The sequence below is a fragment of the Pan troglodytes genome, chromosome 2, assembly GCF_028858775.2.
Source record: "Pan troglodytes isolate AG18354 chromosome 2, NHGRI_mPanTro3-v2.0_pri, whole genome shotgun sequence".
In the NCBI taxonomy this organism is placed as follows: Eukaryota; Metazoa; Chordata; class Mammalia; order Primates; family Hominidae; genus Pan; species Pan troglodytes.
Genome location: NC_086015.1, coordinates 8,434,907 through 8,448,974, shown reverse-complemented (window position 1 = coordinate 8,448,974; position 14,068 = coordinate 8,434,907). Strand labels below are relative to the sequence as shown.

At 40.2% G+C, this 14,068-nt stretch overlaps 1 protein-coding gene across 17 annotated transcripts in view; it reads left to right on the top strand.

Annotated features, from left to right (window-relative positions):
* Positions 1-14,068, top strand: part of SUMF1 (sulfatase modifying factor 1) — a 636,667-nt gene that overhangs the window by 62,236 nt on the left and 560,363 nt on the right. The window contains exon 8 of one of the 17 annotated variants that reach the window (XM_054681393.2): positions 3,313-3,641. The exons of the other annotated variants lie outside the window; for them this stretch is intronic. Coding sequence (XP_054537368.1) covers positions 3,313-3,324 — 12 coding nt within the window. The 3' untranslated portion in view covers positions 3,325-3,641. Of the gene's footprint in view, positions 1-3,312; positions 3,642-14,068 lie in introns of those variants that run through there. 17 annotated transcript variants of the gene reach the window in all.

The following is a 14,068-nucleotide window of genomic DNA, read 5'->3' as shown; positions in this document are numbered from 1 at the left end:
AATATATCAGTTTGATAGAGAACTAACCTAATGTTCAAAATGAAAAAAAGCACGAAAGTGATGATGAAGTTCACCTGATAATAAATTTAATACAGCTAGAAGTTATACAGAGTAAGTGCCAAGGGGAAAGCAAGGTGATCAAAATATCAGCCTTTTGGGACTATGCTTGGGAAAATAATTTTATCTCCTTCTCCCTAGTGGAAGCTGAATGTCTTCTGGAGGAAGTACTAACGTTTACTCATTGTAATTTTTCACTGTGGATCAGTTGCAAGGTTCTTCATCCAGTAAAATAGAACTATTGAGAAATAGAAATAAACTCAAATGTATGGCTCAGATATTTAGATCCTGCAGACACATTTCCAAACACGTTATCCAGGCATATGCTTCTTGCTTGAAAAGAGCGAATTCTAATTCCAGTTACTATTTGGACAATGTTAGAAATACCGTTTGTTTCCACTTCAGGACAAAATGACCCTTAGAGCCTCATGTTACAACTATTGATTCTTCCTGAGCAAAGAGAGCAGAACACCAAAATGTACCATGGCCTCCTTAGTTTGGAGGGTCAGTGGATCTGAAAGGTGGGAAGTGGAAACCTTCTCTAACCTCTCCCCCTGTGGGAATTCCTTCTTTGATACCCCTGACAGCTGTGGTCCTGCAGCCTCTTGCTAAAAGCTTCTTGGTGAACAAGAACTCTCCAACACTTGGGGCAACTTACTGCATTGTCAGATATTCTCACTGAAGGTTCCTCTGTCCAACTCAAATCCTCCTTGAAGTGTCAACTCAGTGGCCCTCATTCTGCTGTTGCTGAGAATAAGAATGTATCTTCCTTCTGCCTTGTACATACAAGCTCTTCAGATACCTAAGAACAGTTGTCGTGTCTCCCCTGCCCCACCCATCTTTCTGTTTCTAGATAAGCATTCCCATTCTTCTGCTGCACCTGGGATAACTGGGTTTGCAATTCAGGGCAACCCAGTTACATTCCTCTGAATAACATGAATTGGGGGAAAATGTCCTTTTTTATAAATGGACACCCAGAATTATACACAGCATTCTAGATGTTGTCTGATAGATGCAAATAATAGTGGAGCTATCCTTTTTTTATTCGTTCTTTCTCATCAGGTCTCAGATTACATCCGCAGTTAAGAGTTTGGTTAGTGGATGCCAATCAAGCTGGGTTTGAATCTTGTCACTGTAACTGTGGCTTCCCAGATGTGTGACCCTGTGCAAGTCACTTAACTGCTCTGAGACTCAGTTTACTTTCTTCTTAAATGGGGATGAAGATTTCTACTTCATAGAGTTGTAAGGAAGTGAGAGAGTGTAGTACAGGACTTAGCACAACGTTTGGCAGATAGCATGTGATACATGGTAGCTTCCATCCTAATTGCTGTCAGTGCTATCCTACTGGTACTACGGGCACGCCTACTGTTACTGTGAGTAGGAGCTGCACTAGTAATGAAGAACAATATCTCACTGATGGTTCCCGTTAAGCTTGTAGCCAAATAAAACTTGCATTTTTCTCCCATGTTGATCTCAGGCTAGGTCTCCCCAAATGTTGTTACACAGCGATTTTTTTAATGTAGCTATTTTTTACATGCAGTTATTTTTTACAATATGATTTTTAAAATTTTGAATCTTTTCTGTTTTGTATGTGCATTTTGAAACTTCATGCAATGCCTATCTCAACTCTCCATGAGATTTTATTTTGTTTATGGGTTTCAACCTTGAGAGACAGCTTATAGAAATCATTCTGGCTATCAGTGCTGTCTTTGATGGTGGTAGCTTTCCCTTCCAATTTATTATCACCAACGGATTTGGTTGTTTTAAAGTCATTGATATAGTATGAATGGGACAGGGCCCAAGGCAAAGCCCTGTAGCACTGGAGTCAGCCTACATTTCCTGAGTATCCACTGTAGTATCGTGCTATATCTACTCTTGGGATACAGAGATGTGAAACACCAGTCTTGCTGTTAAGAAGCTCCCAGTTTGTTGAGGAAAGACTGAGTTCCAATCAGATGAATCAAGATGCACTATGGTAAGATTTGTTATGGATATGATTGAGGTAGAGCCTTGGTGACCTCTGTTCTCCACCAGTTGGAGCTGTGAAGGCTTCTTGGAGGAGTTACCTTTAGAAAGGATGGCAGCAATTGGTGAGGTAACTATGATAGGTCCATGGGATCCAAAGATGAAGAAGACACGGTCCAGCCTTTTGAGGAATTCAGGGTAAGTGGTGAAAGGATTTTCTTCTTTCTTTCCCCACTTCTTTTAGTTTCTTAAGTAAATGCCTAATCGGTGCCCTGAGCCATAGCTGCGCTCCACTTGCCCTTAGTCCTGAAGTGTGATGACTTTTCCATACCCAAAGTAAATGCAGTGAGGGGAGCATGTGTGTGTGCGCACTTCTTTCTTCTTCTTTTTCTGCAACATATTTTCCTACTTCTTATGGAGCAGTAGAGCTGTTTCAAGAATTTCCTTTAGCTTACCAGCTAGGGGCTTTGGAGAGTGACTTGTAAATTATCTTCCTTACTTCAGTGTGCTCAAGAAAGGGGCTTTTATTGGTTACCTTTTCACAGTGTATCACACTCCTGGGAAGGGAGAGCCATATGCTATAAGATTGGGATGGCAGCAGTTCAGCAGGATGGGTTGGGCTTATAACAGAAACATTAAAAGAAAAGAGCAGAGAGTTTGCTAATGTGGTTATTTGTCATTCTCAGTAAAGTTCTTTCTGCTGCGCTGAATAACAGAGCCATGGTTAAGTGATGAAAGTGAGGTCAGTCGCCTGGGTTTCCATCTGAGATTTAGCTTTAAAATGTCGTGGGGCCCTAGGTGAGTCATGTCACCCTTGTAGGCTTAGTGCTTCATCTGTAAGTTGTGCTGAGAATGTAGCAAGCCATTCCTAAGGGCACAGTAAATCTGGGGAACTGCCCTTGGGTCTGCTGCTTGCTTGGAAAGTAGGCAGTGATGGAGGCTGCAGCTGAAAGTAACATGGTTAAGAGGGTGGTTTTAAAATGATTTCCACCGAGTGTAAACTAGTTCAGCCATTGTGGAAGACAGTGTGGCAGTTCCTCAAGGAGCTAGAACTAGAAATACCATTTGACCCAGCGATCCCATTACTGGGTATATACCCAAAGGCTTATAAATCATGCTACTATAAAGACATATGCACACGTATGTTTATTGTGACACTATTCACAAGAGCAAAGACTTGGAACCAACCCAAATGTCCATCAGTGATAAACTGGATTAAGAAAATGTGGCACATATGCACCATGGAATACTGTGCAGCCATGAAAAATGATGAGTTCATGTCCTTTGTAGGGACATGGATGAAGCTGGAAACCATCATTCTTAGCAAACTATCACAAGGACAGAAAACCAAACACCTCATGTTCTCACTCATGGATGGGAATTGAACAGTGAGAACACTTGGACACCGGGTGAGGAACATCACACACCAGGGCCTGTTGTGGGGTGGGGGGAGGGGGGAGGGATAGCATTAGGAGAAATGCCTAATGTAAATGACAAGTTAATGGATGCAGCACACCAGCATGGCACATGTATACATATGTAACAAACCTGCACGTTGTGCACATGTACCCTAGAACTTAAAGTATAATAAAAATAAAATAAAATGATTTCCATCTAGGTCCACATCCCAGCTCTGCTATCTTGGGGCCAGGGGGTGAAATCCTTTGCTTCTGTTTCCTTGTCTATAAAATGGAGTAATAGTAAGATTCAACAATATTGAACTGTTCTGAGGATTAAAAAGAGAGGTTGACTCACTGTGCCCACCACACAGCAAGCACTTGGTAAATGAGAGCAGATTACGGTTTCTAAGTGCCTCTTGGTTGGAACATCTCCCTTTGGAAAATCCTTTCCCCTTCAGCATTGCCTCTTGTTGTTTAGTAGACCAGATTATGTTATTTTTCTTTCATTTGTTTAATAGCATTTTTGAGCACCTGCTGTGTGATAGTGGCAAACATAAACATCACGCAGTCCTTGCCTCCAGAGAATTTGAATCTCAGAATTCCTAATGGTGGTTTCTTATCATTTCCATGGTAATAGGCACTTTTGCTCCACTGATGCTTAGGAAGCCAGAACCAAAGCCCGAGTTTTTTGGATTTCTTTCAATCAAAAGATTGTTTATTCCTTTCCTATACTTTTCTTCACCTGAAAAGGCCATGGGGAAATTTCAGGGTGAGGGCTTGAAAGCCTGTCTTTCTTGGCTCCCTTAGTTGCATCCACAGCTGGCAGGCCAGGTCTGAGCAGCTTTTCTGGGCAGAGGAGGGGTACTCTGGGAATTCAGGTAGAATTCGGCCCCCAGTTTGGGTCGGTTGCTTGAGGAATTTTATCTCTTGTCTTGGTGTGGTTTGAGGTATGAATCAATAATGGAAATTTAGGCTCTCGGCTGGGTGCGGTGGCTCACGCCTGTAATCCCAGCATCTTGGGAAGGTGAAGTGGGTGGATCACATAGCCTGGCTAACATGGTGAAACTCCATCCCTACTAAAACATACAAAAATTAGCTGGGTGTGGTGGCACGGGCCTGTAGTCCCAGCTACTTGGGAGGCTGAGGCACAAGAATCACTTGAACCTAGGAGGCAGAGGTTACAGTGAGCCGAGATCGCGCTACTGCACTCCAGCTTAGATGGCAGAGCGAGACTCTGTCTCAAAAAAAGAAAAACAAGAAAAGAAAAGAAAGGAAATTTACGCACTGTTTTGAGGGCCAGACTCTTTGCCAGAGTTGGCATCCTGTCTTCCACTTCCGTGGGCCTTCCTTTCCATCTTTTTCATGACCTGGGCTCTCCCTGGACAGATTGTTTTTTCTTGGCAGTGAATTACAGTTAACCCTAAATGTTCCCGCACTGTCTCAGCCTGTGATTGCTGCTTAATATTTTCAGATAGGGCTCTGTCTCATCACTCTTGGCTGTAAGCAAAGATTAATATACATATATATTCCAACTCACACAATAATTCTCTTTACATTTTCTCACATACAGTAGTCCATGTTCATAAAGAGTTTTCCCACAGTACTCCTGAGTCATCACAAATGGTTTGGGGAGGAAGAGTGGTCTCTGTCAACTTAAAGATGGCCCCCAAGCCCTTCCCCACTGTAGCTTTATAGATTTTTAGGGTGAAATGTGTTTCGGGTTAAAAGAAGACATATGCCTCAGACCCTGCATCCCTGTGTGATAGTCCTGACTTTACTCCAGACTGCTGTGCTTCTGGAGTGAACAAAACGAGGAGTGAGGAGTGAAGTCAATGTCTTAAAGCTTTGCATTTATATGGGACTTTTCTACCCTGAAGAGCTCGAAGTGTTCACGCATGCGTTTTCCCCATCCCTCCGCCCCCTCTCGTTCTCATATCCTCAAAATATTCCTGATTATGCAAAAAAGAAGATGTGGTCTTGGACTCATTTTTTATGGTGTGGAGCTCTAGAGGTTTTGACTTTGGCCCAGATTTTGAACTTGATTTGCAGTCAGGATTAAATCCCAGATCTTCTGATCCCCAGACTTGTTAATGTTTACTGGATTCCAGATGTTATTTCAAATACAAAACATGAAAAGCTGCTTATTTCCTTGTAGTAGTATTTTGTCACAAGTCACATATGTTAAATCAGGCATCTCAAGACTTGTTATAAATATAAAGATAATTTAAGAGATGGGAATCGCTATGTCATACAGTGGCTTCTTCCAAAAGCAAGTGGGAGGCAGTGAATTTTTCCTATCGTTTTTGATCTGTTGAGATTTTAAATCAGTTTCTTGTCCTTCTTACCTTCCTAACCTCTTATTTCCATTAAATTATTTTTTAAAATTATTGATTTGGCAAGCTAGTTTTTGTATCTGACGTCTGACTTGTTAATGAGCTGTAAAGTAATATAGTGCCATTTCCCATTCCTATAGCTTACTTTTAGTGACTTCCCCATGTCATAGTATGACTCATTTGTTCTTTCCCTAAGGATCTGGAAATAAAACCAGGTTATTAAGAAGAGAAAATAGAATAGTTAAATTATCTTTTTTTGTTACCAAATTATGCTGTGATTTTTTTCCTGTGGATGTGTGGATGCCTTTTTAATATAGGAATATGCATATCCACACGTAGAAGTTTTATGTAAGGGTATACTTCTATCCATTCAGCAAAATTTACTGGCAAGCTACTGAATGCCAGATTTGTATGCTGGGTTCTGGGAATCTAACAGACACAATCCTCTTTTCTTAAGGAGCTTGCAGATGTTAAAAGAGCAAGCAAAGCCACCTCAGTGGGTTTACATACATATACATTTATTGCTATAAAAGTATAAAATTAAGGAGGAAGTATAGCATGATGGTTAAAAGCATGCAGTTTTGGAGTGGGACCTGGATTTAAGTCATAGCTCAGCCACCTACTAGCTGAATAACCTGGAGCAAGTTAGTTAACCTTTTTCACCCAGCTTCCTCATCTGTAAGTGAGGAAATAGTAATACCCTTTATGGGGTTATTGGAGGTTTCAAGGAGATGCTACAGAGAAAATGTCTAGGGTAGAGGCTGTCATGTAGTAAACATTTGATATATGTTAATTATGAGTATTATGTTTTACGTGTAATGAAAATTCAAATGAAATAAGCTAGCAAGCTATGAAATTATACCTTACTCTGAAATCTAATCCATGGAAGACATTTTTTTGGACCTTTTTAGGGATGTGGAAAGGAGATAGGCCATCTGGTAGCATGCAATTATAAATAACACTTCTTTCCATGGACAGTCTCCACTTCATACTCAGTAAAGGAAGTAAACATGGCATCTAATCAAGCAGCAGAACATACAGAATTGGGCACTTAGCACTTATCCACTTTCAAAACGTCCAAATAAAATCATGGAAGTCTTCAAGTGGTTCTCTGAAAATAATGGTTAAGTGAAAATGCCATTTGGTATAAGCTAATTGCTTTATTCTCTCATAACTTGCTAATGAATTGTCACTGAAGAACACAGAAGATTGTGAGAATAAAAGAATGTGATAGATCCCTAATGAGACTAAACCGTGTCTACTTTTCTCACTTCAAGTAATACTTAGAACCATATGTGGCCCTGCACTCAGGACTGACAGTTTTATACAGTTATTCTAAGCAATATAAGTGATTGATTCTGGAGCAAATCTTTCCGTGAATGTAGTCTGTACCCTCTGTTGGTGGTGGTTTGGTTTTAGTTGACCTAGAAGTCGCCTTTGCATTTAGGATGATGCTGCTGTATAACATGCATTGCTTAGGATAAAACAAACGGATTTCTCTATAATTTAGATCTAATCCATCTGAAATTGGATAGAGCAGGCATGTTCCTTTGTGTTGCATATTAGTGTGTTACACTTTCTGAAGTTAAAGAACCACCTGCATTACTAGGAGGCTAATTCCATCTAGCAGTCTACTGCATTCCATCTGGCAGTCTACCACTACCAGTAGATGATGAGAAAGTTTCTTCTTTGTTGCAGAAATCTAATGTGATATGTGTTTTCTCTTAACAGTTGCTTCTTCTGTGTTTAGGTTGACTGGTTTTCAGCACATAGATGCTTTATAGCCTTGTGTTTCACAGCTATAATAATTCATGCTTCTTAAACAGAGCATATGTATCTACCGTTATATAGGTCAGAGAATTAATCATTCTCCTGGGGCCTCACTCTTTTTTCTACTCTCTCTCCTTCCTGTCTCTCAGTGGGGAGAGAGGCTGTAAAACTTGAGGCCCTCGAATGAGGCACCTCAAAGAAGATTGTAGTTGCTTATCTCACACCTCAGCAAGAAACCATGGGAAGTTCCTTGAAGGAAGTGAAACAATTTGGGATGGAGAAGCTCCAAGATAAAAGGATTTGGACATGTGTCCACCAGCTCACATCAAATGGTTGGTGGGGAAGGACCCTATAAGGTCTCTAGAGGAGCACAAGTGAGGGAACTCAGGCCAGAAGGGAAAGGATAGAGCCCAGACTAGATACTGGTTCTCCCAACTACCTGGCCTGTGCGGTGGGTCCCGTGGTGATGCCTCCTGCCTGGGCTCATCCTGTGGAGTCTCTGCAGGTTATTTTGCAGACACTTTCTATTTGCAATCTCTTGTAAGACTTTTTACTGTGTGCTTTTATGGCCTTGTGGAACTCGTGAACTATAGAGAGGTTTGTGTGTCTGAAACTAGAATAGTCGAATGATTTATTTGAAAAATGTTACAGTCTGTGAGTTAGTTCAGAAGGGGCACATGGCAGAATGGCTGAGTATGATGCTGAAGCCAGACATCCTGGCCTTCAGCCCAGCTCCTCTGCTTACTAGCTGCGTGACCTTGGGCACACTATTCAACTTTTCTGTTCCTTAGTTCTTTAGCTGTAAAATAAGGCCAATGAGTGGGTGTCCAAACATTCCTGGTTTATATCTGTGCCTAGCACAAGTGTTAATAGTGCCACCTTTCAATCTCTAAAGTATCCTTATTTGGATGGTCAGTTATATGTCTGCCATACCAATAAGAGAATCTGTATCAAAAATTTGTTTGGAAGACTAAAAATATGGAAAACAATATCCAACTGTAATGTGCTCGGTAAATATTAGCTGCTATTGTTTATTTATATGCTATTTATTTTACAAGTAGACTGGTATTTTAAATACCTGATTTCATGTATTACTCCAGGAGCAAGAACGGTTACCATAGACTTTGGGGTCTGAAAGTGACTTATATTATTGGAAAATCAGGAGCCACCGTGGTATAAGCAAGTGTAATACAATTTCAAAAATTCTCTTCGTTTCTAATCTGGTGTGGGTGAAACAAGTAGCGTGGAGGAAATGACTGCTTTCATTCATTTCACTAAAATGGTAATCACCGCAATGGCATGCTGCTTTTACAGAGAAAATACAGTGGAGGTTGTTAATTTGGTTCGTGTGTTTTACTGCGCTCTTCTTTCCAGTTTGATCTCTAGTTTTCTTTCTTTGACCTTTCTTTGGGCGTCACCTTTTCTTCTCATGCAGGAGAGGCTAATGCTAATTGCAGTCCCTTCTTCATTGGTCCTTGTCCCCAGAGATAAATAAAATTAAACATAATTCAAAAAGCTTTATTTGAAGTAATGGTTTCATCTGCTCGCTCTTAAAATATTTTTTCACGTTGGACATTAGGTAAAAAAAAAATACAAATTATTGGTATTTTGACTGTATTTTTCACAAATACGTACTTTGGGTAGAGATGCTGCTGAACCTAGAAGATGCTCTATCTGGTTAGGCACGGGGGTGAGATAAGCCTGCAGGTGCCACAGTGTGATGGACTTTGACTCCTGGCTCTCTCGCTTGCTACCTGTGTGATCTTGGGGATGCCATTTATTTCATTTCTCTGAGCTTCAGTATTTTCATCCTTAAAATGAAAAGAATGATACTTCCTGCTTTACAGGGTGATTATGAGGATGAAATACGATGATAAGGATTAGTATACTCTCAACAAATGGATGGTATGGTAATTAACAGAGACGTTAGTCATTTTAAATTCTAGAATATTTGAAAACAAAGAGTTCCTTTCTCGAAAGATGGTTGAGGTGATTGAAAGAGACTTCTTTTAGGAGGAAGATGTGCAGAGGCTGTGTCTCTGATGATAAAAATACTTTGATGATGTGGATTTCATACAGGAGAAGCTAGTGCTCTTCATCACAGAGCTAAATACAGACCTGCCCAGGACCCAGAGAAACTAAAGGAGGATATAGGGTCAGTGAGAAACAGCTGCAGCCTTGCCTGGATCCCTTGTATCAGTCTTCTGAGAATAACAACACTATGGCTATTGCTACTCTTCTGTCTTCCAGATTGCTCAGTAAATGTCTTTTGTAGCACACCCTAACCAGAAACATAAAGGGAAGAGAATTCTGGGAAATGAGGTTCAGTCTAGCCAAGGTGACACATTACAAAGCTGGGACATTAACAGTTATCCAATCTCGTTTAATCTAACACCTTTGAATTACTTTAAAACCAACCCCAAACACTATATACTTTTTTCCCTAGAAAACTTCAGTATGTGGCTGGGTGCCGTGGCTCATGCCTATAATCCCAACACTTTGGGAGAGCGAGATGGGCAGATCACTTGAGCCCAGGACTTTGAGACCAGCCTGGGCAACATAGTGAAACACCGTCTTTACCCAAAAATTTAAAATGGTGCATGTGTCTGTGGTCCCAGCTACTCAGGAGGCTGAGGTGGTAGGATTGCTTGAGCCCAGGAAATTGAGTCTGCAGTGAGTCATGATCATGCCACTGCACTCTACCCTGGGTAACAGAGTAAGACCGTGTCTCAAAACACACAAAAAAAGCACTTCAGTATGTGACTGTAAAAGCTAAACACTCTTTTAAAAAATAATAATAAAAACAAAATTATAATGGTATTATCAAATCTCAAAAAAAAACTAAAAATAATTCCTTAATATTATCAAATACTCAGTCAGCATTCACATGTCCTTAATTATCTCATGAACATTTTTCTGTAATTGGCTTGTTGAGAATCAGGATCCTAAGAAATTCCATTCTTGTTGTGATACTAATTACATTTGGTTGAGTTCTTATTTTGGTAATTGCAATGTAAGAGGTCAAGTGATTCACTAATACAGAAAACAAGTACAAAACTGAACAAAATTGTAAAGAAAAAACACACACCCAACCACTGGAAACTGAAAATCCACCAAAGGGAGGTGATAAATTGAGAAGTGTTGATTCTTGAGAAACTTCTATAGCTTTGGCCAAGAATGGGTGAGAATATGTGGCATTCTTGCTTGGAACTGATTCCATATCCTCTTCCTGCCACACTCTATTATTAAAAATAATAATAATAAATAAATAAATAAATAAATAAATAAATAAATAAAAGGCCAGTCATGGTGGCTCATTTCTGTAATACCAGTGCTTTGGGAGGCTGAGGTGGGATGATCTCTTGAGGCCAGGATTTCAAGACCAGCCTGGTCAACATAGTGAGATGTTGTCTCTACAAAAAAATAAAATATTAGGCGAGTGTGGTGGCATATGCCTGTAGTCCCAGCTATTCAGGAGGCTGAGATGGGAGGATCACTTGACCCCAGGAGGTCGAGGCTATGGTGAGCTATGATTGCACCACTGCATTGTGGCCTGGGTGACAGAGGGAGACCCTGTCTCTAAAACTAAAATAAAAATGTAACTGTCAGTTCAGGACTGGTAGCGAAAACCAAAGCCTTACAGCCAAAGATTGACTTGATTCAGGGTGGAGGACGGGGGCACTGAAAGCCTGTGGCTTTGTCAGCTAAAAAAGCAGACTCACGTTAGAATATTTTGGGAAATCCTGCAGCATGACTAGCCCACGGTAGCAGTTGTGATGGGTGGTAGACCAGCCAGAAATTTAACGGGGAGATTGCGCAAGTAACAGAGACATTAAAGGTGTGAAATAAGCTTTTCTAGGCTTTCTGGGAAACTAAACATAAGCAGGGAAGACCCAAGAGAGCCCAGCAAAAAGTGAAAGCCAGAGAGACTTGAGATGACTGCCACTTTGAATGCCATTCCTCAATCCATACACCTTGGTTCATGAAGGGTAAAAGCCCAGTGGGTTCAAGGTGTCTGAGATAGCCTCTGTCTAAATTATTGGTCAGCTGTTCAAGTATGCAACACAAATATGACCTCAATGGAATTGAAAAAAAAATCTGAACAGAGACATCAGTGGGTACAGACCATGGGGAATGAGATTCTACAGTTTATATTCAGGTAAGTTACCAAAACAAAACAAAACAAAAACCTTCAGAAAAATAGGGTAATCAAGAGTTGCTGTTACATATACATGTGCTCTCTCTCTCGCTCTCTTTCTCTCTTTATATATATAGGTAGATATATATACACACACACACACACACACATATATCTGAACATATAAACATTTAAGAATATTTAAGATTATATATGTAATCTTAAATTATGCATATTATATATAATCTTAAATGTCTAGTTTTCAGCTAAAATGTAATAAACATGCAGACTAACAAGAAAGTGTGACCCATACTAAAGAAGATGAGTATTTAGTTAAAACTAACTCCCAAGTAGGCCCAGATGCTAGATTTAACAAAGACTTAAAAATAGCTATTATGATTATATTTAAAGAACGAAAGTATATTTGAATAGTTGCTATAAAATATGCCAACTGTGAGTCAACAAATAGAGAATCAAATAGAAATTTTTAAAAAAGAACCAAGTAGAATTTCTAGAATTGAAAAGTATACTACTAACTGAAATGAAAAATTCCCTAGTTGAACACAAGAGCAGATTAGAAATGGTAGAAGAAAGATTCAGTGATCCTGAAGGTAGATCAAGAGAAAGTATCCAGGACAGATGCAGTGGCTCACACCTATAATCCTAGCACTTTGGGAGTCTGAGGCGAGTGGATCGCTTGAGCCTGGGAGTTTGAGACCAACCCGGGCAACATGGAGAAACCACGTCTCTACAAGAAATAAAAAATTAGCCAGGTATGATGGTGCACATCTGTAGTCCTAACTACTTGGGACGCTGAGGTGGCAGGATCACCTGAACCTAGGGAGGTTGAGGCTGTGGTGAACCAAGATCGCACCACTGCACTCCAGCCTGTGTGACAGAGCAAGACTCTATCTCAAAAAAAAAAAAAAAAAAAAAAAAAAAAAAAAAAAAAAAAAAAGAAAAGAAAAAGGAATTATCCAAACCAATGAGCAGAGAGGGCTGGGCATGGTGGCCCATGCCTGTAATCCCAATACTTTTGGAGGCTGTGGCAGGTAGATCACTGGAGCACAGGAGTTCGAGACCAGCCTGGGCAACATGGCAAAACCCTATATCCACAAAAATTACAAAAATTAGTCAGGTGTCATGGTATGCACCTGTAATCCCAGCTACTCAGGAGGCTTAGGTGGAAAGATCTCCTGGGCCCACGAAGTCAAGGCTGCAGTGAGCCAGATCATGGCAATAGACTTCAGCCTGGGTGACAGAGTGAGACCCTGTCTCAAAATAAATACATAAAAATTTAAAAAGCAGAAAAAATTTCAGAGAAAAATCAAGACAGCCCTGTGCAACAACATCATGTGTTCCAACATAACTTTAACACATGTGTAAAGGGAATCTCAAATGGAGAGGAGCAAAAGGGACAAAAATTTGAAAGAAAAATCTGAAAATTTCCCAAATTTGATGAAGATTATCTATAAATCCAAGAAGCTCAGTGAACCTCAATTAGGATAAACTGCAAAAAACAAAACAAAACAAAACAAAAACAAAAAACCACACCTGGACAAATCATATTGACACTGTTGAAAGACAAATCTTGAATATAACAAGAGGAAAACAGTTCATCACATACAGGGCAACAATAATGTGATTAATAGCTGATTTCTGATCAGAAACAGTGGAGACCAGAGGATGATGGTGTGACATAATCAAAGAGTAGAAAGGAAAAAAAACAAACAAACCTGTCAACTAAGAATTCTATATCCAGGAGAACAATCCTTCAAAAACGAAGGTGAAGGAGGTTTGACTTCTGGTTCTAGAAAGATGGAGAGATGGAGTAGATGTACATTTTTCTATTGCTCTTACTAAATACAACTAAAACTCTGGACACTGCACATAAAAGAATTATAAGCAGACCATGGAAGGTTAAAGCAGAGTGGCTGAAGACCTCAGAGTCCTAGAAATGACATTATGGTGAGCCCAGGAGTTTGAGACCAGCCTAGGCAACATGACAAAACCTGGTCTCTATAAAAAATACAAAAATTAGCCAGGTATCATGGTATGCGCTTGTAGTCCCAGATACTCAGGAGGCTTAGGTGGAAAGATCCCCTGGGCCCAGGAAGTTGAGGCTGCAGTGAGCCAAGATCGTGCCACTGTACTCCAGCCTGGGTGACAGAGTGAGACCCTGTCTCTTTTATTTCCTTTTTGCTGCATATATCCCTGACTTGGAGCTAAAGAAGCAAGCAACTCAGAAATGCTAACAGGTGCAGACAAAGGAAGTCTCAACAAAAGCCTGTTCGCTCTAGCCAAAAGAGCAAGTAGGAAATGGGCAGTCTAACAATACAGAAAGCTTTTAGACAATAACCACTCTACTCTATCTAAACACCAAAGAAAAAACTGTCCAGCAAAGG